The 27795-nt window shown below is 43.8% G+C and overlaps 1 protein-coding gene across 1 annotated transcript in view; it reads right to left on the bottom strand.

Annotated features, from left to right (window-relative positions):
* The window catches only part of RNF180 (ring finger protein 180), a 132550-nt gene that overhangs the window by 26961 nt on the left and 77794 nt on the right, over nucleotides 1-27795 (bottom strand). Inside the window, exon 4 of the mRNA XM_065406748.1 lies at nucleotides 3219-3444. Coding sequence (XP_065262820.1) covers nucleotides 3219-3444 — 226 coding nt within the window. The remainder of the gene's footprint in view (nucleotides 1-3218; nucleotides 3445-27795) is intronic.

Below are 27795 nucleotides of genomic sequence, written 5' to 3'. Positions count from 1 at the left end.
CTGCTACATTCTCCTCTGCCTGAGGGAACAGAGCCTGCCCCAAGCCTACCTCTTGAGAAATACCCTAAAGCCCTGCTCCTCCACGCCAAGGGTGCTGCAATAGCGAGTGAGAGGGACAGAGTGTCTCTCTCTCTCTCTCTCACACATGACTACCCAGCCCCGCCCCCCAAGGCAGTGATTTACGTCTCTATTGGCTGCTCTGGGTGCCCAAACCGACCTGTCTGCACTGCCAGGGAGTGGGTGCATGACGGCTCTTGCTGCTTCCCTTTGCTTCCCTTCCCTTTGACAGAACAAGGAGTAATGGCCTAAAGTTGCAGTGGGGGAGGTTTAGGTTGGATATTAGGAAAAACTTTTTCAATAGTAGGGTGGTGAAGCACTGGAATGGGTTACCTAGGGAGGTGGTGGAATCTCCTTCCTTAGGTTTTTAAGGTCAGGCTTGACGAAGCCCTGGCTGGGATGATTTAGTTGGGGATTGGTCCTGCTTTGAGCAGGGGGTTGGACTAGATGACCTCCTGAGGTCCCTTCCAACCCTGATATTCTGTGATTCTATGATTCCATGATTCCCCATCAGAAATCATTTTTCTTCAGGTAAGCAAAGAAATCTTCAGGGGCCATGAATTCTGCACACACGCAGTGATACAGAATTCCCTCAGGAGTAACATTAGCCAAAACATTTCAACTTTGTTACTCAAAATTAGGCATCTAAATCCATATTTAGGGATATCTAAAAGTTGCCTGATTTTCAGAGGAGATTAGCACCAACAACTCCCATTGGCTCCAGCTGCAGGAACTCTGCACCTCTGAAAATCACTTTTATTTAGGTGCCTAGATATGGAACACTGAGTGATGTAGCAAGGTGGCTTTGAACATTTACCTACACCTCTCTTGCCTTGTGACATGCAACTTTCAGTTATGGTTGTGGTTAGTATTTAAAACTGCACAGGAAAAAAGTGAATTTCTGAGCACCTCCCTAGCTGTTTCTGAAGAGGGCTTTTTAAAACAAAATGAATTATACTAAAAGACACTTGCAGAAAGTACTATTCAGAATACATAATACCCTAGTAGGGGAAATCAGGTTTCCAGTCAGTAGTATTAGTGTAAAATATAAAAAATGGCAAATTCTTCAGTAGCCTGCATAGATTTATAGCAGCAATAACTTTTTAACATAGCTTTTAAAAGGCTTAAGGAATCTCCCGTGAGAAAGCCTATATGTATCCTTCAGATTAGTCTGGCACCACTCATTTCCCCATATGTATTGATTTATTAATTCCCCTATGGATATTGTAACATCAATATTTCTTTGTTGATTTAACACTTACTCAACATATAATGAACTGGCAACTATAATACATTTTCCTTAGTACTTTTATACTATAACAAGGCAAACTAGATTTTTTGTTTTCAAGTGAGCCGGTAAGTGATATCACACTGTAACAGTATATGAATTACATGCACTACAAAATTCCTCCATTAAAATTATTCATACTAATCACATCTCATAAGCTTGTTGTGCCTTCCTGTTCTTGAGGTTGTATTACAGTGTGGCCACACATATGAAGTCAAACTTTTTACTTTTATAAAACCACATATTGGAATAAGACACAATTACAAAAATAAAATGCTGCAAGTATTTCACTTGTAAGAAATTACATACATACTGTACCTCAAAAAGTTTTAACATTTTGGCAACTACATTTTAGCATTTATTCAGGTTTTCTCCATGATACTTTATTATAGCATACTTTGGGGAAGAGCTTCTCCTCTCTACACAGATAACTTCTTATGCCAAAACACTTATGCACTGTGGATGAAATCCACTCCATCTTCATAAAGCCAAAAGATTATCAAGCTTTATACATGTTGAGTGTGGAGGGATTGCAGCCGTTATGCACCGGACGCAAAGGGTGTTAGAGGCACTCATTCTGCATGAGCATTGAATCTCTGTCCTGATGCCATTACACCCCTACCAGCCTATGTGGGGTTGGTGCAGAGTCCCTTTCTGCATCATGCAAGGAATATACAGGCATGCCTGTATGATCTCTCTGGCCGCACTGATCTGTGTATCCTCTATGCAGGGCTTAAGTGGTGCAGAGGGCCTTGCCCCCATATCACAAGTGAATTTTACCTATTAATATAATATATGGAGATATACCTATCTCATAGAACTGGAAGGGACCCTGAAAGGCCCCTGCCTTCACTAGCAGGACCAAGATCCCTAAATGGCCCCCTCAAGGATTGAACTCACAACCCTGGGTTTAGCAGGCCAATACTCAAACCACTGAGCTATTCCTCCCCCCGTTTGAGTGTGCCTTTTAAAATATCTGAATTTGCAATTTTGCCCCACCTTTCCCCCCCAAGACCTCACTCATTTCACATAGTACTACTCACCCCTTGCTTTCCCCACATCCCTGTTCACCTTGAACAACTACAATTCACCTTCCCTCCCAAGCTCTATAGAGTCAGAAGAGCAGAGCTCAGGAGTCTGGGGGCAGGCTGGCCAGTGTCTAAGGCTCAGATCCTCCAAGGTATTTATATGCAAAATGGGAGTTAGGCATCTAACTACCTTTGAGGATCTGGGTCTAAGAACAGAATTAGATGGCGGACCTTGACAGTTCTGTCAGGTTTTATTTTAGTCTATGATGAAATTAGTTTAAGATGAATAGAGAAATAATTATTTTTGTGATTAAGTGTAAAATTTGAAAAGTTGCCTTTTAGGGACATATTCTGACAATGCGTGCAAGTATAAAGTTTGGAGTTTGTGGTTGTTAAGTTACACTGAGCCAAAGAAACAAGAGACGTCAAGGGTAAATTTCAAAAAGGAAACATTTTTAAAGTGTTTCCTCTGCAAAAACTAATAAATATTTAAGAAGGAATGTACAGGAAGAGTTATTGCACCAAAACTGGAAATTAAATGCAACCACTAAAGTCTGAAATAGAGGGATTTTAGTCACACTTCAAATGCAAACAAATCTCAATGCACTCTTAACTATGGAGTCATTAATGATGTGTGTCACTGGGCCAAATTCTGCTCTGAATATACTTATTCTGGATTTACCGAAATGTACATTATTATTTATACATGACAACAGAATTTAGCTGACTGTATATTGTTAGCAGGGCTCTTGCTATATTTTTAGCTGCATATTTATTCAGACCAAAAATGGGAAAAGGAAAAGTTACAAGTGTTTTCTATATTTAAAAAAGTTTCATTTTTATACCTGTTTGGAAAAAGACTCTGGCAATTATAGTACGGCACAGTGGACACGGAGTGTTGGTTGGGTTGTCTTTGGCAAGCATCCGCAAGCAAGGTTCACAAAAGATGTGGTGGCATGGATAGCACATATACGGATTGAAATAAACATCCAAGCACACTGCACAGAGGTAGCTTTCTTTATCTCCTCTTTGTTCATGCTCGTCATCTGTATTCAGGTTATCATTCAGAGTCTGCAAGGAAAAAGAAAAGAAAAATCTCTTCACAGCTCAGTTTAAAACTTTCAGATCAGTCAAGTAGGAGGGAAGGTGGTCTTCTATTATATCTAAGAAATAAAGGTATGATTCCCAATGGTTAATACATAATTCTTTCAAAGAGATAATGAACCATCCTCAAGTGACAGAAATGCCTCTTACAACAAGAATATTGAGGGAAACAATTATGGACATCAGACCAGGGAGCCTAAAAGTAAAGAGAAACATGGAACTAAAAAAACTGGATAAAAATATAGCAATTTACAGATTCCTGCCTTTCCTATAAATCTTAATATTTTCTCGGTAATTTTATAACAATAAAGAGCTGCTAAGTTTAACACAAAAATTTAGTAACCATAAAAAACATAAAAACACTATATGCATTTCTTCTGCTTTTGAAAAAACATTGTCCATTTGTGGAAGGCATGCTCCAGCGAGGATGACTCAAAAATTTTGGCAAGTGCATGGTTTTGCCAAAACCAGTTGCTCTGTATTTTCATAAGCTAATCTACTTGTAGGACCACCAACCTGGTCCTTCCATATGGTTTGCAGATTGCATGAGCACTAAAGCGTTACACCCTTATGCCAAGTACTAGCCTCAGACAACCTTTCATTCTTGCTCAGAAATGGGACCTGTGCATCAACCCCCCGGTAATGGGGGCCTATCCATTAGCATTTCCCTTGTCTCTGAACTACTGTGGAAATTTAATAATTAAGGAGCCCTCACTATAGGGCTGCCCCTTTACAAAGTCAGAAGACAAGTTGGAAAAGAGAAGCAATGAAGTAGCATTGGTGTTTAGTAGAAGACAGAAATGGCTCAGCTTTAGCAGCACTGTGGCAGTGAGGAAAACCACAAGTCAGCCATGTGACAACTCATGAACAAAATCTACTATGAAGCCCAGAGAACTGGAAAAAAGTCAACCCTCTGCTGTCCCAGATATGAGTTTTGGGAGAAAAGGAGAGATATTGGGGGAGAAGGGTAGAGATCATCTGACTACCTGCAAGTTAGAAATGTTGTGTGGGTCAATTAAGGAGTTCAGCAAGCTGAAGGCAAAATGACTTGGAAGACCCCAGAGTAATGGGAGGTTCCCAGGAAGGTTTGGAATCTTTATAACATGTGCATGCAGGGAAATCCCAGAGCCCATTGCAACTAGTAAGATAGAAGTAACACTAACGTGCAGTGAGACCCTATTTAGGAGTAATTTAATTTAGTGGATCAGGACAGTAAGTTCACTTTTTTACAGCCTTATACACCCTTTGTAAAAGACCTACAAACCCTGCCTACTTACCTACACACACCCTGCACAAGATGGAAGTACAAAGTCAAAAGCACAGGGAATTGCCAACATACAGTAAAGAAATTGTTGCAACATAATTTGAATGAGAGCTAAGTAGCAGTTTAAAGTTGAACTGTTGAACTATTATAACCAAAGTCTCAAGTTGAACTATTATTATTGTTCATTATTTGTAATACGGCAATACCCAGATGCTCCAATCAAGATCAGCACTGCACAGAGTGCTTTACAAGTGTAAATCAGATGACTGTCCCAGCTTTAAAGAGTTTACAATATGCATGAAATATGACAGCTGCTTGTAGAACACTATGGAAGTAAAAGAGGGGCAAGATAAGAATGCCAATGATAGGAACATGTCACCACTAGTGCACCCTTCTCATGCCTGGATACAACATTGCAGGGGATTTTGCTCCAGCACTCCCTGGTGGTCACTGCCATAGCCCAGAAATGGCGCATCTCTACCCAAGTCTTCCATGGCCTGGCGCTCTGGCCAGGCATGGGCAACAGGGGCAGAGAGGTAAGGGCCATTGCCACCCCACTTTTTAAAGAGGGGGGGCATACCTCTCACTTTTGAGCACTGAACTCAGCAGGGGAGCAATAGGGAGGGCAGAACCCCGTTGGCTCCTGACTGGAGCTGAGTGGCATAATGGCAGAGTTCCTTCCCTTCTGGCTTGATAGAGGGGTGTCCAGGCCAAACTCAGTGAGTGGCACTGGGGCCCCTTGCACCAAGTCACAAGGCTTAAACTTAATAACGCAGATTTGGCCTTGCCACCCTTCCATCCTGACAAATGAGATGCCGGGACAAATCTGAGTGATGGGCATTACAACCTGCCACATAAGGTCACACCACCACTCAAATTTGGACCATTTTGGTTGCTTACCTGGGTCCTCACTTCTGCGGTCCTCCCAGTGCCCTTGCAAATTAAAAGTTCAATTCCCTTCCTGGGTAACAAAAGATCCAGCTGTAAGTCCAAATAAATAGCTAAACTAATAGTTCTTCTTCCCCTCTTGAACTACTCTAAAGTCTTCTGTTTTTGCCCCTTACTCCTGGGCCTTAACGATTTCCTCCTACACTGCTTCTTCCCCAGCAGGATTCCCCCACTGCTGCCCTTCCCCAGGGACTCCAGCAGTTTGCCCCAGGGGTCTCCCTGCTCCTTACAGGCCTCATCTCAAGTCCTTCCCTATATCTCTTCCAACCTGACTTTCCCAGGCCCTTCCCAGAGATATCCCTCCCCTTGCTCCTCTCTCCTGGGTCTCTTATCCCCTAGACTGAGTTCACAGTTCAGTTTCTTGCTCTCTAGTCCCCACCAGTAGGGTTAGTCATTATAATTAGGTCTCCATCACCCTCAGCTGTTTGGTCATAGGCAAGGCTGAACCTGACTTGACTTAAAGGGCCAGCCAGCCTGTGACAGTATCCAAAGCATTAATAATATTCAAGCCTTATATAGCACTTTTGATCCCGAGATCTCAAAACACTTTATAAAAAGAAGTAAGTAGCATTAGTCCCATTTTAATGATGGGGAAACTTAGACACAGAAAAAAGTGACTTTTCCAAGATCATCCAAAAGGTGAGTAGCAGACCTGGTAACAGAACTCAGGATTCCTGAGTCCCAGTCCAGTGCTCTATCCACTACGTCCCCCAGAAACAGAAATGGAGATGAAAGGATACATTTAAATGCAGATGGGGAAACCAGGAGGTTAAGCATGTGAGAGAGGAGTCTAGAATGAGAATGAGGTTGTAAACCTGGGTAACTGGAAGGATGGTACCAATATATAGAGTGACAGAGAGGGGAGTGGGGACAGCTGGATGGTGGAGGAGTTTTGTGTACACCATGTTCAGCCTGAATTGGCAGCTGGACATCCAGGTAGAAATGACAGAAAGACCACTGAAAATGAGGGGCTGAATGAAGGAGGAGAGGTCTGAGGTGGAGTACCAGATTTAGGAAATACTGGTAGAGGGATAATACTTACAACCAAGTAATTGAAACCAAAGAGGTAAACTATGCAATAAGTCCCACAAAAACATTTATCCCATGATAACAGGGAGTGATTTTGCTATTTTGGTAAGTGACTTATTTAAAAAAAATACATTTGACCAGCTTAGAATGTACTGAGTAAATTCAAAAAAATGTCCATGTTCAGCGGGAAATAAAAAAGGGAAGACAAAAATCAGTACTACACTTTTAAAATCATCTTGGAAAAATACCTGTCCCAAATTAAAAGTGCAGAAAACATGCAAAATTTATTTGGAAAAAATACTAACCTAGCAAAAATTATTGATCAAAGTTAGAATATTTTAAATGGCCTTGGAGTAAAATAAACATTAGAGAATGTGTTCCACATAAGTCACTTTTGAAACAGAGGCACAAAAGCCTAAAGATACCTGCATATGTTTTGGGCAATGCAAGCACCGCTCCAAGCCTGACTGGTAGCTAATTTACTATTTCATGATATTTATGTCAATAAATTGTCCTGAAATGGTGAGTGACTGATAACACAAGGAGGAGAAAGTCAGCACCATTTATTTATTTCTAGGCTCCTATCCTGTAGACTTTGTATTTACCAAAAGCTGATAACAACAGAGTGCACCCACCCTCCCATCTAATTAATGTAAAATTAGCATTTTGGAATTGGATTTTTAATTGTGCAAGTAAAAAGTCTGTCTCACTTTAAATTAATAACAAAAGGGATAGCTCAACATGTAAGCATTCAAACCCTTAAATATAAAACACACATTTTATCAGAACAAGGTGGGTGAGGTAATATCTTTTATTGGGCCAACTTCTGTTGGTGAGAGAGACAAGCTTTTGAGCTACACAGAGTTCTTCTTCAAGTTCTTCCAAATTAGGCCAAGAGGCCCTTTGAGGTTTGTGTACCTTCAGGCACTGTGTTTTGGTTGACAAGTATATTCAGTGCAGACCTTCTTTTTCGCAGGTTTCTGGCAAACTTAAGCTTAAAACCTATAGATCAGAGAGGAGCAGAGAGGCCAATGCCTCTGGCCTACATATCTATATTATAAGTTAATAATTCACTCTATGCTACTTGCACTCTAAATTTCTCCCTATACGGCCACTCACTAAAATCCAAAAACAAGTTACAAACTTCAGAGCAGAGCAAAGTAGCTTAAGCAGCTCACAGGAGTTACCTATTGCCAGGAGCCATGTCCTCCTTTCAGGCTTTTCTGCTTCAGCTTGTGCTGGATAAATTGCTCATGGGAAAAACTAAAATGCTACCTTCTTCTACAGATAACTATTGTTTAAAGCAGATACCATATCTTCTTTTTTCTTGTTTTCATATTTAGAAGAAGCTATAGGCAATGGGATTGGTCATCTAAAATGATGAAATACTTCACAGACCACAGTTTCTGAGCCAATGATTAATTATGTGTAGCGTGCATAAACTTTTGATTAATCTCTTATACGGGAAGAAAAAAGGCAACAATAAATACGTTGTGTAAACACTCAAACTGAAACTCGTAAAATGCTTAACAACTAAAATAAGATATCAATATAAAACGTGTCAACATTTAAAAGACCACTCAAATGATTATTTAACTGAACAAAAATTAATCTTTTTATTTAAAAAACATGTTTTCTACAGCGATCTACCAAAAGCCGTCCTCCAAACCCCACGTACAGTGCATATATTTATGATGACCTCTGTTCAGAGCTCTGTCCCACTCACAAGGAATGTATAAACTGACATCCCAGAGAACTCACTGTGCTGCCAATTCTGAACTAGAATTATGTAAAGGCCGGTCATGGCTCCATAGTTAAAGTTGAGTTCCATCTTCCACTTAAACCTCTTTGTTTTGTATGAAAAATACAGCATCTCTTCCCCAAACTTACAGCACTAACTCTTTGGGCACAGAATGATTTTTCCAAGAATTTAAAAGTAAGTCCATTAATTAGTTTCTCAATTAAAGTAGATTAAAAACCGGGTCCTTTAAGAAATTTAGCATCAGTGTAAGTCTTTTCTTTGTCCTGAATGATTTAATAATAGAACTCAAACTTTTCATAGAGTTCAAATCCATTGAAATTTATCCATTCTAGTGTATGGGCTATATTTGTGCCATGCCATGGAAGCCATGACTGGGGGGGCAGGTGATATACCATTGCATAAACTAGCTTGGCCTTCCACCAGACCTCCCAAGATAGTTTCACTGGATGAACTTCTTCATATCCCATGATACAGAGTGAGGGAACAAACTTCATCATCTACAAAATGATCAAGTAGAAGCTAAGAAATGCAAACCAGAGAGCTTCCAGCCCCCTGCATGGGGGTAAGCTGTAAGGAAATGATTTGAGACAGTAGAGTACACTTGATGGCAAAAGAAAATCTGTTTTTGGATAGATATTTGGATACTTTCTGTCAAAATAAATTATGTTTTATGGTGGTGTATTATTATACGTGTGATGAGAACTTAGTAAGAAACCAAGACAAACGCACAGCTAATATAGCAGAACAGCAAGACATTCCAACTGGAAACTTGATTAGTCCTAACTCTTCTTTGCTGCCGATCGTGATTAGGATTGGTATGTTGGATAAATGGGCCAATTTATAACAGCTTTTCCTTCTTAGTAGATGTTTGTTCTGGGAGCTACCAGTTATGACAATATGTTCATTTGAACCTTGTAGATCAGATTGTGTCTGGCCACTGTACACACAGACAAGGATAAAATTGTATGTGTATGTTCCTTGCTATGTTGGGGATGGGTCAGACCATGTTGTAAACACAGGCCATTACACTAGCTCTATCCTCTTCCTACTCATAAAGGCTTCTGCAAGATTACTGCAGAGATACTATGTCAGGGCAGGCCACAGGCAGCCTGTGTGTACTGGTCAGTTACAAAGTTATAGTCAAGTATCAGATGGGTAGCCGTGTTAGTCTGGATCTGTAAAAAGCGACAGAGTCCTGTGGCACCTTATAGACTAACAGACATATTGGAGCATAAGCTTTCGTGGGTGAATACCCACTTCGTCAGACGCATGTCATGTATTCACCCACGAAAGCTTATGCTCCAATATGTCTGTTAGTCTATAAGGTGCCACAGGACTCTGTCGCTTTTTACAGATCCAGACTAACACGGCTACCCATCTGATACTTGACTATACGTCTGTTAGTCTATAAGGTGCCTGTGACAAAGTTGGGCCTCACCACCACGGCGCCTCCTACTGGTCGTCTCGGGGAATTGGTTCAATCCAATAGAGTGCCCCCTTCTGGTGGTGTCTCGTCTGTCGTCCTGCCTTTGGTTGGCGTGTGGACCCGCGTTGCTCCCGACGCACGGTGTCCTCTTCTGGAATACTGCCCTCCGATAGTGTCCCTTTGTCCATTCACACCCCCTTCCGGGGGCTGGATAATCAACAGTCCTACACCTCCAAGTCTGATCCCTACAGCCCAGGATCTGGTATAGTTTCTGCTGGCTGCTCCCTGCGGCCTATGGCTGGGTGGACTACCAAGAGGAAAAAGGGGGGCGGACCCAGGCCCGCCCACTACTCTGAGTCCCGGTCCAGAGGCCCTCTAGCAACAGCCTCGCTGTCCTCCTTCTCCTTCCCCCTCTGTCTGTTCCTCTGGACCGCTTCCCCAACGGCCCTTCTTCCCGCTAGGCCCTTTCCTTCAAGGCCTGCCGCCGGGCAGACTACGGAGTAGGGCCTTCTCCCTGAGCAGTCTTTTATATGGCTGAGCCTGGCCCTGATTGGCTGTCCCCAATCTGGGCTCTGATTGGCTCACAACAAGCCCTTCTCTTATTGGCTGCCGGGATATGCAGGCACCCAGGCCTGCCGCAGCCCACACTCTCTGGGCGTGGGGCAGCTGCCCCACCACAGTGCCACAGGACTCTTTGTCATAAGTTATAGTCAGGAGACATGTAGCAGAGTCAGGGTCGAGCTAGGTCAGGATACCAGGAAGTCAGGGTCAAGCACCTGGTTACAGACAGGAAGCAAGTAGTAGCAGACTCTGGGACAAACTGGGGACAGGAGCTGGAGTCTAAGGTTCACAGAAAGGCAAGGTTTGGAGCAGAAGCAAGCAGATGATTTACATCATTTCTCAGACAGCTCCCTGTAATGACTTCCTGTTTTTTTACTGGCATGGGCCAATTAGTGTGCTGCAGGTGGCCGCCACTCAAACCCCACTGGGCACTACTTCCTGCAGTATCTAGCTTCACAGAGTCCCCCAACAGAAATATAGTCTGAGCTCCTGATGATCATGTGGAAGCATTGGCTGCCTCAGATCTCTGTAGTCCCACATTCTAGTCCTGCAAGTGCTTCCACAATGATCACCCCGTAGGATTTCATACTGGATTATCATAATGGGCCCTTTGGGCTTTAAACATCTATGAATATCTTACACTAAAACTGCATTTAAAGATCATTTCTCTCAGCTAGAGAAGAACCTGCCTTGTTATAGGACATCAAAGACATAATGAGCATGTTGTCAGTTCTGTGTTAAAGTAATTGACCTGATATAGACATGCTTGGGCAACTACATCAGGCCAAAATAGCATTATATGAATAAATTTGAGGTGGAAGTCCCTCCTTAAAAGAGGGAACAGCATACATACTGTGCAGCCCAGAAGGTTCACAGAGCCTCTACATGGCAGTAGCAGTAGATGCACATTGGGATGGATTACAGTCAGTATCTTATTCTTGCTCTCTTATTCCCCAAACAGCTATCTAAAACTATTGCAAGGAAGTGAGATACTTCACACTGAAAAAGCCATTTGGTAAGTGCAGGTCTGTTTTCTGATTGTTTAGGGAACTGTGTCCTTTTTACATTCTCAGTGAAGTTCTAACTCTTCCTATCAAAATAATTAATTATAATCATTTGGGAAAAAAACATTTCAAATTTTTTAATTTAAAGCTTCATTAGAGCTGCAGGAAATGTGATAACCCCAATGATCTGTTACTGCCATATACTATTTAAAGTATAAGTTAAGTGAGTCTATCATTAACATAATCTATTTTCAGTGAAAATAGTATCTGAAGACATGACTGGATTACCCATTATTACGGTTTGATACAAGAAAAATTAATCAATTTCATTCAGTCTAATATTATTTTAAAGAACAAAGCACTGTTTTGTGGAACAAATGAAACAACATCCATGAAGACTAATAAAGGAGTAGACGACATATTTACCTATTTCTTGCCCTCCTTTATGCACACCTGGCATTGGGCTTACAGTAATTTTTTTAATCAATCACATAATGTATTTTTATTTCATATTTTTATTAGAGAGCTACAAGGTGGGTGAGGCAATATATTTTATCGGACAAGCTTCTAGATTATCAGAGTGTCACAACTAGATAGAATAGATTGTTTAGCATAAGTAGTTAACACATATTTCAAGGGAGCATTCAAAGTAAAGTGGCCCATTAACATCCAAGATAAAGTGGCCCATTAACATCCCTCCAGTCATAGTGAGAAAGGGGAAAAAAGCTGGGGAAGGGGCCTGTTTAAATGGGGTATAGACTGTTGTTATGAACTATAAATCCAGTGTCTCTATTCAGTCCATGATTTTTAGTATCTTGGAAAGTTATGAATTTAAACTCGTAGGTTCGTCTTTTAAGATGTTGTGCAGGTTTCCTTTGAGGATGAGGACTGAAAATTCAGATATAGAGTGACTGCTTTGTAAAAAGTGTTCAACTACAGGTGATATGGTATTTTCCTCTTTTATCATTTTTCTGTGTGAGTTCAGTTGAGAGCATAGTGATTGTCTTGTTTCACCCACATAGTTGTTATTGGGCCATTGAGTGCACCACATGTTGTAATAGGCATGTGTAGGACACATGGGTCTCGAAAGGTGTGTTGTGGGGAATGTTGATCATTGTTTTTCCCTTTCCCCCTATGACTGTACTGGAGCGGTGTCATCTTGAATGGTCCCTCGAAATATGTGTTAACTACTAAGGCTAAACAATCTGTTCCACCTTTTATTTAGCGGTGACAGTCTTGAGTACATTTCCCGGACTTGAAGAAGAGCTCTGAGTAACCTCCAAAGCTGGTCTCTCTCAAACAACAGAAGTTGGGCCGTATCTCTCTAATATCCTGGGACAAACAGGGCTACAACACTACTGTATATATTTATATTATGGTAGTGCCCAGAATTCCCAATCAGGATTGGCTTGCATTGTGATGGATGCTGTACTAATATAAAGATGCAGCCCCTGCCAAAAACAGATTATGTGTTTTATTTTTTTAAGAAGTTATGATGACATTCAGCTTAATCCAGGTAATTAGATATGGAGTTATTTAGGCACTCTTTGTTATGTTGCTTGATTAATCCCTCTGGATCTTTCCATGTACTAATTGAGCTGTCGCCTCTTAGAATACACATCTAAACTGGCAACTCAAGATATTATTACTTTCCTGAAAATTGCTGTTAGAAGAATTATATTTATCTCGTTAAAAACTCTTGGGAAAACAGCTCTTCCTGAAGCTAGTGGCAACTGTTTCACTGAATAAATAAATTAAAATTGTATTATTTCTATTAAAAGAATTAAATTATCAAGATTAATATAGAGGAGGGCCATAAAAATACTCTGCCTATTTAGAATCAAATCCTTGTTAATGTGTGAGAATTTATGCCTACTATTCATATAGCAAGAAAATAGGAAGTATCTATCATTCTATGAGCCTCATCATTTTGACTTTGATTTTGAAACTAATAAAATAAATATTAATTTGCACTTAAAATGAGTTATGGTAACCATTAAAGCTATTTCTGATGTTGGCAACTAAAACGTTTCTGTGAACGTACCTGTAGCAGTGAGTCTCAGAGCCCAGGTCTACATGCGTGGGCTTGCGTGACTCCGGCAACAGCACTAAAAATAGCTGTCAGAGTAGTAGCCGTGTTAGTCTGTATCCGCAAAAAGAACAGGAGTACTTGTGGCACCTTAGAGACTAACAAATTTATTAGAGCATAAGCTTTCGTGGGCTACAACCGAAGAAGTGGGTTGTAGCCCACGAAAGCTTATGCTCTAATAAAAATAGCTGTGTAGATGATCCTGCTTGGACTGGAGCTCAGGCTCTGAGACCCAGGGGGAGGTGAGTGAGAACGAGACTGCAGTGAGTGAGAAAGGCTCTTGCAGGGAAGACCCTAAGACCAGAGGAGGTGCCCCAGCTAGGAAGGTCTGGGAGTAGTTTGCTAAAGCAGAAAAGCACTGAGAGATCGGGGAGTTTGGGCCTGTACCCAGTTTAAGATGGAGAGAAGATTTTAGTGTTTAAATTTGAACTTTAAGTTAATAAAGCAGAGCCTAATGAGGACTGTTGCTACTGGACTTGTAAAAGCCTTTTTTTAAAGTTTATTGAGGAACCAAGAGGGAAACTGAGGTGAGGGGCTGCTTGCACGGCTACCCTGAGGCCACAGGGGGAACCCGGGAGGAGGCCACTTGTTGACATCGGAGAAGTCGACAGGATTTGCAAGACCCCCCTACGGTCAAGGAGGAAAGGGAATGCATAATTAGTACATAGAAACATCTAAGGGTGGCAGGACAGGCCTGTTGCGTGCGAAAAGGACATCAATACCATGCTCTTGGGAAGGGACATTAATGGGCTGCTCTCCTTGATGGAGAGATATCAGAAGGAACAAGCGGCTTTTAAAGACGCCAGGCAGCTGCCCTGAAGGAAAGGACGAGTTAGCCATGGATAAGAAGGGCTTTGAGTGGCAAATTGATATGCTAGTGGTGGTGGACAAAAGAAACAGGCTTCGTCTTTAGGTGGCAGAGATATAGGCACCTTTGGAGAGAGGGCAGTTTCTATCTGAAAGCAGTCAGATGAAAGGAGAGGGGCAGAGGCTGCAGAGTGAGACCAACAGAGGCCAATGAAATAAATAAATCATTCCCTTGGGTAGAACTTGCCGTAGGGTGTTCAAGGTTCAAAGGGTTGTTTGTGTCACAGAGTGGCTCAGATCATAATGGCTGGAAGGCCTGGGGCTAGCCAACCCTAATTACTAGAGGCACACCTGGGTTGGATCAGGTGATACCATTATATGAGCAATAGGAAGCTGCAACTGGGGGGAGAAGAGGGGTCTGTGGAGAGACTGCAGTGAGTGAGAGGCTCCTCCAGGGAAGATCCTAAGAGCAAGATCCTAAGGCCCAGCTAGGAAGGGCTGGGAGTAGACTGCTAATGTAGAAAAACCCTGAGACACCAGGGCAGTTTGGGGCTGTGTCCAGCTTCAGGCTGGAGGGAAGATTTTTGTGTTTAAATCTGGAAGTTAAGTTAACAAACCAGAGCCTAAGGAGGGCTGCTGCTACTGAACTTGCAAAAAGCCTTTTCTGAGTTAACTGAGGAACCAAAAGGGGAAAATGAGGCACCGTGCCACTTAGAAGTCTGCCATGAAGCTAGGAGAGGGTGCCCAAGAGGAGGCCACTCATTGACAGTGTCATTGCATCTAGGAGTAAAGCAAATACTTAATACCAATAATTTAATTTAAGTGTTTCACACAGAGGGTGAAATTAATCCCAGAACAGAATCCTGCACAAGCTCCTATCTTCCACTTAAAGCTTTGATACAGCATTTAAATAGTGCATAAAACCTTGCATGGACTCTCTCTGTGAGAATTTCACCCAAAGAGAACACACAGGGTTTTTTTTTTTGCAGAAGCTGCAGTATGAAGCAGTGTACTGCTCCTCATCATTAAATATCTCCTTTTCATTTCACAAATTGATGTGATGCTGTGCTGGGAGCTACATAGGTACTAAACATACTGATGGGATTTGCAGATGTATTTAAATAGGAAGATTAAATGATAGACAAAGTAATATTCACTCTGCAAACAGGACTATGGTCTAGTACAGTGGTTCTCAAACTTTTTTTTTCGTGGACCACTTGAAATTGCTGAGGGTCTTTGTGGACCACTTACTGATCTTTCCAAATGTGGTTTGTACCATTAGCTAACTATTGTAAAGCGCTTTGGATAAAAGCGCTATATAAAAAACACCTTAACAAACAACATTTTTTTGTTCTACAAATAAAAGCACACAACTCATATTTTAATATCAGTAGTCTTACCTTTCTAATGCGATGGATGTGCCCCCAGCCTCTGAGCTGGGGCTGGAAAGGAGTGGTGTCTCTCCCCTGCCGTGGCAGCCCCTGAGCTGGGCTGGGAAGGGGTGGGGTCTCTCCCTCTCTCCCCCACTGCAGCAGCCCCCAAGTGGGGCTGGGTAGGAGAGGGTGTCTCTCCCCCGCCATGGCAGCCCCCCAAGCTGGGGCTGGGAAGGAGAGGGGGGGGGGTCTCTCCCCGGCAGCCGCAGCCCTGGAGCTGGGGAAAGTTGCCTCTTTCTCTGGCTGCTGCAGACCTGCACATCCTAAATTCCTTGACTTTAGCAAAGCTTTTGATACGGTCTCCCACAGTATTCTTGCCAGCAAGTTAAAGAAGTATGGGCTGGATGAATGGACTATAAGGTGGATAGAAAGCTGGATAGATCGTCGGGCTCAACGGGCTCAAGGCTAATGACATTTTGGGCTGTATAAGTAGGGGAATTGCCAGCAGATCAAGGGACATGATCATTCCCCTCTATTTGGCATTGGTGAGGCCTCACCTGGAGTACTGTGTCCAGTTTTGGGCCCCACACTATAAGAAGGATGTGGAAAAATTGGAAAGAGTCCAGCGGAGGGCAACAAAAATAATTAGGGGGCTGGAGCACATGACTTATGAGGAGAGACTGAGGTAACTGGGATTGTTTAGTCTGCAGAAGAGAAGAATGAGGGGGGATTTGATAGCTGCTTTCAACTACCTGAAAGGGGGTTCCAAAGAGGATGGATCTAGACTGTTCTCAGTGGTAGCAGATGACAGAACAAGGAGTAATGGTCTCAAGTTGCAGTGGGGGAGGTTTAGGTTGGATATTAGGAAAAAAAATTTCACTGGGAGGGTGGAGAAGCACTGGAATGGCTTACCTAGGGAGGTAGTGGAATCTCCTTCCTTAGAGGTTTTTAAGGTCAAGCTTGACGAAGCCCAGGCTGGGATGATTTAGTTGGGGATTGGTCCTGCTTTGAGCAGAGGGTTGGACTAGATGACCTCCTGAGGTCCCTTCCAACCCTGATATTCTATGAAATTCCTCCCACCCCATCTTCTCACCCCACTGCCCCCTCCCACCTACCTCCTATTCCCCCCAAGGCCACCACCTCACCTTACATGTGCATCTTCTCCAGGGTCCAAGCACCTAATTAGTGGAGCCACGCCTGCGCAGCTCCACTAATTAGATGGGTGGCCCTTCATTCTCTTGTGTGCAGCTGCCCAAGTGTGCACCTTAGAGGGAACTATCCGTGGACCACGGAATGGAGCTTGGGGACCACTGGTGGTCCATGGACCACAGTTTGAGAACCTCTGGTTTAGTAGATACATCTGAGCAATCACTGTCTTTTTGTCTAAAATATATATTTTCCTCTACTAGCAAAAGTGCTGATACATGATAAAAAAAGGCTCTTTTCTATTCATTTCACTTATATGAAGAACTATAAAACTAATACAATTTGTGCTGAAATGTTAATTCTGTACTTATGAAAATAGCCTGCATAGTAATCTTAAGATCATGACACAGGATGTTTTTCAAATAGATATGCTCTAAGAATTATTTTTGAAAAGTTCTATGGCCTGTATTATATGTGAGATTAGATCACAGTGGTACCTCCTGGCCTCGGAATCTGCAAGTCTATCAGTTGACCTGCTGCACTGAAATAATAGCTGAGCATTTGCATTTATTCTGGCATTCTCTCAGTATGCTGGATCTCTATGTATATATATCATTCTGTCAGGAAAAATATAACAAAATGGTGCAAAATGATGTCTGGAACAGTTTTGGCAGCTCTGTATAAATATAATCACAGCATTCTAAACAATGCATCTGATCTTCTTATTGTCATCCACCATAATATCAACTGTCATTTACACAGCGTGGATGGAATAATCTCAGTTAATAGACAGCATATGAAGATTATTTTTATGCAGAATACCAACTCCTCTTATCATTACAACAGGTCTCCAGATAGCAGACTGAGAGAGAAGGGGGGCAGAGTTCCCACCCTGTTCTGAACAGAATCTACACAAATACTCATCAATGCAGTCCAAATGTATCCCTTTTTCTGGGGTTTAGCTTTATAAGTAACAACAACATAAACTTTAGTCTTCTGCCCAAGCTTCACTGTTCCTAGGGTTTCTTTATTCTAGATCCCAGTTACCTCTTTTCAGATGACTGCATTCTGGATATAAAGGAGGATAGGCTACCAAGCACAAGCAAGAAAAGAGTCAGCAACTCCCAGCAGGGGTCTAATATCTGAAAACACAATGGGTCAACAGAAGAACTCAGCAACCCTGTTACAGAGCTAAAGAATCCACACTTACGTAGGGGCTGTGATTGATGGCTATGAATAACTGCAACTATTCTAGCCAAAAGGCTGTAATAACAGCCACAGAGAGGATGTGTTGCAGCACCGTACTGTGTCCATAGTTTAAGGTTAGCACAGATTCCATTACTTTCCCTAATGTTTTTAATTTCCCTGCCCAAAGCCTGATGACAGGCTTTTTCTGGGGAGCTGTGTGAGAGGAAAAGGGTAAATTTCAACCTAAATTAATTATTTAATATTATATGGCTACAGCTAATAAACATACAGTCTTGACCATAGTCACTATTAGTAGTGGTTAACCTATAGCTATTCATCCACATTACTAGCACTGACAAGATTCAGACATAAAGTTTTCCAACAAGACGGGAAAAAATCAAATAAAACGTTTCTTGTAGAGCTCATTTTGTTCTTTACAGAGTACAACCTATGTAAAGATTGCTGGGGCTACTGTAGGAAACTTCATCCAAACAGGTTCACAGGTGATAGATCTACCAACACTATTTGTATGAGATCAAGATTTTCAAAAATAGTTCTATAAAGTTAGGTTCCTAAACCAATATTTGACACCTAAATAAGTGGCCTGATTTTCAGAAGTTCTGAGTTCCTAGTGCGAGCTATTGAGTGATCCTCACTTTTGAAATCTCAGGCCACCTATTTGTAGGCCTGGCGTGGCATGAGTAATTAAACATAGGGGAGGCCTCATTTCTTGGAAGACAGGATTAGGGAGGTAACAAAATCAGCAGGCTGAAAATGAAATGTTTCTGCTAAAATAAATAAATGGGTCAGTAAGCTAAAAGACAGAATGTCTGAGCTAGCTAAGGTAAGAGGGGGAACGCCTAGGGAACCTAAGAACAAGATAACAACGGGCAAGAGAATTTGGGAACATAAAGATGAGATAAAGTGTAAATGCGAATATGGACAGCACAAGGACAGAGAATTTTGTACAGAGACCAGTTCCTGGAAAGTCACCAAACCAATCCCAAAATATGTGATACAATGAATGGTGAATGTAATGTCATGTGTAAATATATATAAAGGAAGGGAGTTTCTGTGTAACTTTAGATGTGTAGTAAGCCCTTTACCCAGACACTATACAATTGAGCCTGATCGACTCAAGTGTAGTTTGATTGTATGCTAATAAAGAAACCTCAGTGATGAATTCAGAATTGAGCTGAGTTCTCGGGAACCGAGTGGATAAAGTCTTGGAGGCTAATGAGTGGATAAGGTCTCAGAAGCTGCCCCACTGTACTCCTGTGTAGGGGAATCCTCCAGTGGCATGAAGCTGGATAGCTGGCTCTACTTCACACCCCACTGCGGCGCTACACCGCCACTCATTGCAGCCATCCTCCTGGCAGAGAGACATGGTCAAGGAAAAGGGGCATTGCTGGAGTTCTCTTCCCAGAGCAGCCCCTTAGTGGTTGTTGCATCCAGGACAATTTAGAGAACCTTGGGATTGTTCTAAGTTGCTGTTTGTAATCAGACTGGAAGCCAGCTGGCTGAAGATCACAGAGTCCTTTGTGGCTCCTCCCTGAGTGAGGCCAGCTACCAAGCAGCCAGTCTCCATGGATCATCTGACCAAACATTTTAAAGCGTCTGAGCCTGAATTTCCTCACTTCCATTGGGGGTAAAGGAGAAGTAACTTCAGTGAAGTCAGTGGAGATAACTGACAATAGTCAGGCCCAATGTATTTTAACCTCTACTTCCAGAATATCCTACCAAATCAACCTAGTCATCTATATTTTGTTCCAAAAAAGTTATTTTAATTTTTTTTTCATATTTCTTATTCAATTAGAATTTTTTTTAAATACCATACAAAGAATAATATGCTAAATGGAAATAAAAAGTAAGCCACTGCATTTTTAGTAATGACGAAGGAAACACCTGCACACATGTATGTTTTTATAGTATATGGAGCAACGTTGTACATCTTTTCTCTCACACAAGCTCTATTTGATATATGATTATGAATAGTATGAGACACAGACATATTGTGTCTTACCTTAAACAAGATGTAATATATTTTTGGCTTATAATTAGCACATTGCATCTTATTTTATGCTATGCCTTTTGGGTTTAGGTTGGCAAAGCTTCCCTTCTTTGAGAGCCTTCTTGCAAAATCCTCTAAGGGACTGAATAATGAGCCCTAATGATTTCAAGCCTTTCTGCTTTATAGTTTAATATCGCAGAATTTTATCCTGTGAGCTTTCTTGCAAAGCTGCTCAAAAATTAAATAGGCGATTCCAGCCAAATTCAGAGGATTTAAGACTTTTTTTGAGTGGCAGGGCAAGAAAATGGGAAATGCAGTTTAACATCTGCTATTTTACACTTGTCTGCCTGGACTCAGGGAAAAAAAAAGGGAATAAATATTACATTTAACCTTGGTGCAGTATACTGACCAACACAAGGATTTAATGATTAATGTATCAAAGTCCTTGTAAACATAAGCATAGTTTACTTAAAAATATAAAAGATTAACGTGGTTAATTTTTTAAAAAAGAATTCAAAACAAAAAATACTGTATTGCTATACAAAATGCTGGTTGGAACCTGTCTAGAATACTCAGTGTGGCATTACACCCCATATTTTTCATAGTAATATCATTATAGTTAACCCATAATCACATCATAATGTATTTTATGCAAGATAAGTCATGTAAGATATCATTGAAAAGGTTTGATTTACTATGATTATCATATTTGTATGCATGTATCATTTTGGTATCTGAAATTAGGAATATTGTCTGTGCATCTATTATGGGGGGAGGGATAGCTCAGTGGTTTGAGCATTGGCCTGCTAAACCCAGGGTTGTAAGTTCAATCCTTGAGGGGGCCATTTAGGAAACTGGCATAAAAATCTGTGGGGATTAGTCCTGCTTTGAGCAGGGGGTTGGACTAGATGACCTCCTGAGGTCCCTTCCAACCCGGATATTCTATGCTTCTATGTTTACACCTGGGGAATGCCCACTAGGCAAAATGCAATCAGTCTAGATTGCTGGTTGGGAAGGGCCATTAGGGAGAACAACAGGTCTTAGAAGAAGCTAATCTCCCTCCAGGGAGCCTTCCTGGGGATGCTACAAACAGCCTCAGACTCATGGCTGCTATGACACTATGGGGTCATGTGACCAAGTCACCTGGTACTGGGCTCCATCTTGGAATACCAGTGTTTTTCCACTGAAAGGCGTGGGAACCAAACTTGAGACAAACGGTTCCCGCCATATGCAAAAACTATTTAACGTAGGGGAGTGACTTCATCATGGTTCTTCACTGACTCCCTGCCCAAGAAAACTGCTGGAAACACCTGAGGAAAAAGGACTGGACTGTGTGAGAAGTGTTGGACCCAGGCTAGAGGGATTTCTAGCCGGCGAAAGGAATACCTGGAGTATTTAAGCTACAAGCAAGTTCAGCTTGCCCTCAAGAATCTCTGCAAACTGCCTAAATCAACAATTAGGATGAGAATTTGCTACTCATATCCAATCTCATTAGTATATTAATCTTAGAATGCATTTTGTTTATTTGCAAGGTAATCTGCTTTGATCTGTTTGCTATCCCTTATAATCACTTAAAATCTATCTTTTGTAGTTAATAAACTTGTTTTTATTTTGTCTAAAACCAATGTGTGGAAATCATAACTTGGGGCAGAAAGCAGTTGCATATCTTCCTCCACATTGAGGGAGGGGGTGAATTTCATGAGCTTACGCTGTGCAGTTTCCTGTGAAGCGCAAGACTGTATCATTTTGGGCTTACCCTCCAGAGGGGGGGTGCGTTTGAGAAGCTGGTAAGTGCCCTAGCTGTATAGCCTTCCCATGTAGGGACTGGTCAGAAAGTCTGTCTGAATGTTACTACAGCTGTGTGTGTGTCCCTACTTGTGTGCTGATGAAAGTGAGAGACTGGGAGCGTGTCTGCAGCTTGTCACAGCATTACAGGGTGACTGGTGGGCCAGGGGGGCTCAGTGTTACCCTAGTTTCAGGTGGCACCCCGGGGGGAACCCATCACACTCAGTATTGTTGATCACGTTATAAAGAGGATATTTCCATACCGGGATTGTGGATACAGTAATCAGAATGATTCTCAATTTTTAAATATTTTTTTGGTCATGGCCTCTTTTTGGTGCTTGGCCCTGTAGCCAATGATTTTAGTTTATTAGGCCTTGTCTACACTACGAGAGTACTTCGATTTTAGTTAATTCGACTATGTGGAATCGATATTACTAAGTCGAACGTGTGTGTCCACACTAAGGACAGTAATTCGACTTTGTGAGTCCACACTAACGGGGCAAGCGTCGACATTGGAAGCGGTGCACTGTGGGCAGCTATCCCACAGTTCCCGCAGTCCCCCCTGCCCATTGGAATTCTGGGTCGAGCCCCAAATGCCTTCTGGGTAAAAAAATGTGTCGAGGGTGCTTTTGGGCGCCTGTCGTCATCCGTCCGTCACTCAAGCCCTCCCTCCCTCCCTCCCTGAAAGCGCCGGCGGGAAATCAGTTCGCGCGCTTTTCTGATTACTGACAGCGCGGACGCCACAGCAGTGCGAGCATGGATCCCGCTGCGACCATCGCTGCAGTTGTGGCAGTTCTCAACGCCTCGCAGCTTCTCCTCCACCTGTACCAGAGGCAGCTGCAGATCAATCATGAGAGGAGGCTACGGCACTACCGTGACGGCATGAAGTCGGACACTAGCTCCGACCTCTCTGAGAACATGAGACCCAGCGCCCAGGACATCTCGCTGTCACTGGGTCTTGTTGATACTGTTGAACGGCGATTCTGGGCCCGTGAAACCAGCACGGAATGGTGGGACCGCATAGTGCTGCAGGTCTGGGATGAATCCCAGTGGCTGCGCAACTTTCGCATGCGGAAGGGGACTTTCCTCGAACTGTGTGAGTTGCTGTCCCCTGCCCTGAAGCGAAAGGACACCCGGATGCGGGCAGCCCTGACTGTCCAGAAGCGAGTGGCCATAGCCCTCTGGAAGCTCGCAACGCCAGACAGCTACCGGTCCGTCGCTAACCAGTTTGGCGTGGGCAAGTCTACCGTGGGGGTTGCTGTTATGCAAGTAGCCAGGGCAATCGTCAAGCTACTGCTATCTAAGGTAGTGACCCTGGGAAACGTGGAGCTCATCAGAGATGGCTTTGCCGAGATGGGATTCCCAAACTGCGGTGGGGCTATAGATGGGACTCACATCCCTATCCTGGCACCGGACCACCAGGCTAGCCAGTACATCAACCGGAAGGGCTACTTTTCCATGGTGCTGCAAGCACTGGTGGACCATCGGGGACGTTTTACCAATATCTACGTTGGATGGCCTGGCAAGGTTCATGACGCTAGGGTGTTCAGGAACTCTGGTCTGTGTAGACGGCTGCAGGAAGGTATTTACTTCCCGGACCACAAAGTAACTGTTGGGGATGTGGAGATGCCTACAGTCATCCTCGGGGACCCTGCATACCCGCTAATGCCCTGGCTCATGAAGCCCTACACTGGCGCACTGGACTCAGGGAAAGAACTATTCAACTACCGGCTCAGCAAGTGCAGAATGGTGGTGGAGTGTGCTTTTGGCCGTCTCAAGGGCAGATGGAGAAGCCTACTCACTCGCTGTGATCTCAGCGAGACCAATATCCCCATTGTGATAGCTGCTTGCTGTGTGCTCCACAATTTGTGTGAGAGCAAGGGGGAGACCTATATGTCGGGGTGGGAGGTTGAGGCAAATAGCCTGGCTTCTGATTACGTCCAGCCAGACAGCAGGGCGATTAGAAGATCACAGCGGGACGCACTGTGCATCAGGGAGGCTTTGAAAGCCAGGTTCCTGACTGAACAGGGTCTCCAGTGACTTTTTACTTTGTGGACACAGATGCTGAACCTGCCCCCGTTTCTTTACCCAGTTACTGTTGACTATCCTTCCAAGTTACATACCCCCTTCCCCACCTTCCCAACAAATAAAATCTGTTCTGTTCTGTTAATGAACAAGGTTCTCTTTTTTACTGTTTTCGCGGGAATGTTTTAAACCGGGGACGCAGACTGTGGCGGGGGGCGGGCTTACTGTTTTGATGCAAATGATGCTTCTAAAGTCCGGGAATGACAGGCTCCGCAGTGCTGCATTGGTTGTTTCAACGCAGCCTGCCAGCAGTCCTGGGCGGGACTGGATGTATGTGTCGGCCAAGTGACTTTCTGGCAGGGGGCGGAGGGTAACAGATCCCCTGCTGCGTGGCTCTGTGATCCAGGATAAGGACCGCGGCATAGGATCTCTAACTGCCCTCCCCCGACACAAAGTCACAGATCAACCCCCTCGCACCCCAGAACAAGAAAACCGCCTCCCAGACTGACCAGGGTAACTGGTGACTGTGCTGTGTATGTGTCCTGATGCTGGACCTGCCCCTGCCTCTGTAGCCTGCTACAGGTGACTGTCCTGTCCAAGTAACAAACCCCTTCCCCCCCTTCAGACAGAATCCCCTCCAAAAGACACTCTCGGAAACAGTACTTAACAGAAACCGATGTTTTATTACGAACCGCACATGAAAAGGGGGGGGGGGAAGGAAACTTGGACATGGGCTAGTGTGAGATGGGTAGGAAAGGACTTTTCAAACTTTGGAACGAGAGCCTTCCATTGCTGCAGCAGTGTGCAGTGGCCGACTGACAGTTTTAACGGCCCTTGCCGCCCCTCCTTCTTTGTACTTTTGGTGAGGGGGGTGTGGGACTTGGTGGCGGGGGAGGGCGGTTAGAGATAGACAGCAGCAGTGCTCTGTCCTCCTGCCTCCGGTCTTGCAGAACATCCACTAGGCGCCGGAGCGTCTCCGTTTGCTCCCTCATTAGTCCAAGCAGGGTTTGAGTAGCCTGCTGGTCCTCCTGGCGCCACCTCTCCTCCCGTTCCATGACTGCTCTGTGCATTTGTGACAAGTTCTCCCTCCACTGTGTCGTCTGGGCTGCCTGCTCTCGTGAGCACTCCATAAGTTCATAAAACATGTCTTCACGAGTTTTTCTCTTCCTTCTTCTAATCTGCGCTAGCCTCTGGGAGTGTGATGCCAGGCTGGGTTGGGAGACAGTCGCAGATGTGTCTGTTGGAATGGGAAAAAGGGAGTAAATTCCTGAGACAGATAAATGAAGTTGCTAACAAAGAGCATAGTCTTTCTCTGTGAACAACACCATGCACTGCACCTTTCACATGCGCACTCAGGACAAGGTCGAATTTTCGGCCCTCGCCTTATGTGTCTGGGGTCCTGCAGTTGCAATCAGAGAAGCGTTGCAGGACACCTCTACTTCTGCTGCGGGAAAACATGGTAAGCCGTAGACTTGTGGCAGCTTAAACATGTAATAGTAGCACTGGGCTCCTTTCGCACTGAATGCAAGGCCACTCTCTGCTGGCAGCAATCAGGGAAGCATGAGCTCTGCCCCTGTCCCACCACCTCGCGGCTGTCCCCGGGAAAGATCCCTGTATGCTGCCCCTCTGCCGCCTCCACCGCGTGGCTGTAAAGCAGTCCAAATACTAACATTCCCCTCCCTAATTTAAAGCAGGGCGTCATGTGTGACATAACCCTCATGAGGATCTCGGAGACCGAGAGGGGAAGGATGCTGCGTGAATGCATGCAGAGGCCTGGGCCATATGCCGCCATGCTGTGCCGCGCACTGATCCCCGACTACCTCATGGACTCATGGCGTGGGAACGTGTGCTACCACGGGGGACCAAACAAGATTGCCCTGCCGTTGAACCTCGTGCGCATGCTGGAGCGGTACCTCCAGGAGAGCTATGCGGAGCTATCACAGGAGGACTGTCTGTCCATTCCCGGGCACATTGACCGCCTTTTCCTTTAAGTTGAGCATAACGGACTACAGAGTGGAGGGGCCGTGTTGTGGACTAATCATGAATATCCGGACAGTACTTGATTTTCTATACATAGTTAGTAGAAAAAAGTTTACTAAGCCAACTAAATCATGAACAACAAATTACTGATATAGTTATTATTCCTGTTTTGTTATTAATAAAAGTTTCTATGTTTAACTGAGTGACTGAAAAGCCCATTCTTAACAATATAAATATTCCACTTATGTTAAAATGAAATGTTTAGATGTTTAAAGCACTCACTGCTTGATCCTTCCCCTGATTCGGTGTCCGGGGTAAGGGCTGTGGACGGTTGGTAGGGGATCTCGGTAAGGGTGATGAAGAGCTCCTGGCTGTCGTTGAAATCAGCGGTGCAAGCGCTGTCGACTGCCTCGTCCTCCTCATCTCCTTCCTCATCTTCCCCGTCACCTAACATTTCCGAGGAGGAACCGGCCGTGGACAATATCCCATCCTCGGAGTCCACGGTCACTGGTGGGGTAGTGGTGGCGGCCGCACCTAGGATGGAATGCAGTGCCTCGTAGAAACGGGATGTGTGGGGCTGGGATCCGGAGCGTCGGTTTGCCTCTTTGGTTTTTTGGTAGCCTTGTCTCAGCTCCTTGATTTTCACGCGGCACTGCGTTGCATCCCGGCTGTATTCTCTCTCTGCCATGGCTTTAGAGATCTTCTCATAGATCTTTGCATTCCTTCTTTTGGAGCGCAGCTCTGAAAGCACGGACTCATCGCCCCACACAGCGATGAGATCCAAGACCTCCCGATCAGTCCATGCTGGGGCCCTCTTTCTATTAGATTGCACGGCCAACTCTGCTGGAGAGCTCTGCATCGTTGCTAGTGCTGCTGAGCTCTCCACGCTGTCCAAACAGAAAATGAGATTCAAAGTGGCCAGACAGGAAAAGGAATTCAAATTTTCCCGGGGCTTTTCCTGTGTGGCTGGTCAGAGCATCCGAGCTCAGACTGCTGTCCAGAGCGTCAACAGAGTGGTGCACTGTGGGATAGCTCCCGGAGCTATTACCGTCGATTTCCATCCACACCTAGCCTAATTCGATATTGCCATTTCGAATTTAGCGCTACTCCTCTCGTTTTCGAGGATTACAGAAGTCGAATTTAAAAGAGCTCTATTTCGAACTAAGTAGCTTCCTGGTGTGGACGGGTGCAGGGTTAATTCGATGTAACGGCGCTAAATTCGATATAAGCTCCTAGTGTAGACCAGGCCTTATTCATTTATTGTGTGCTGCTATGATTAATCAACCTGTTATATCATCTACATTCATTGTCTGTTAATTAGAGTTAATTTGGAGGATTATAGGTGTATAAGATTGATCAGTATTTAAAGGAAACATGTATTAGATATAAGTAAGACAAGCTGAAATACAAGAATCTGTAGGCTGAGGCCTGCAAGATTTTAGCTTAACTATTTTAGGCCTTGGAGACAAGAAATGCTGACATAAGAAAATAACCGGGAAATAACCCAATACTCTAAGGCCTGGTCTACACTACGAGTTTAGGTTGACTTTAGCCGCGTTAATTCGAATTTAGCCTGGACACGTTCACACGACGAAGCCCTTTCTTTCGACTTAAAGGGCCCTTTAAACCGGTTTCTTTACTCCACCTCCGATGAGGGGATTAGCGATAAAATCGGCCTTAGGGGGTCGGAATTGGGTTAGTGTGGACGGAATTCGACGTTATTGGCCTCCGGGAGCTATCCCACAGTGCTTCATTGTGACCGCTCTGGACAGCACTCTCAACTCAGATGCACTGGCCAGGTAGACAGGAAAAGCCCCGCGAACGTTTGAATTTCATTTCCTGTTTGCTCAGTGTGGAGAGCACAGGTGACCACGCAGAGCTCATCAGCACAGGTAACCGTGATGGAGTCCCAGGATCGCA

Source organism: Emys orbicularis, chromosome 6, assembly GCF_028017835.1.
Source record: "Emys orbicularis isolate rEmyOrb1 chromosome 6, rEmyOrb1.hap1, whole genome shotgun sequence".
Lineage (NCBI taxonomy): Eukaryota > Metazoa > Chordata > Testudines > Emydidae > Emys > Emys orbicularis.
Note: the sequence above shows the minus strand (reverse complement) of the source record. Positions and strands in the feature narration are given on the sequence as shown.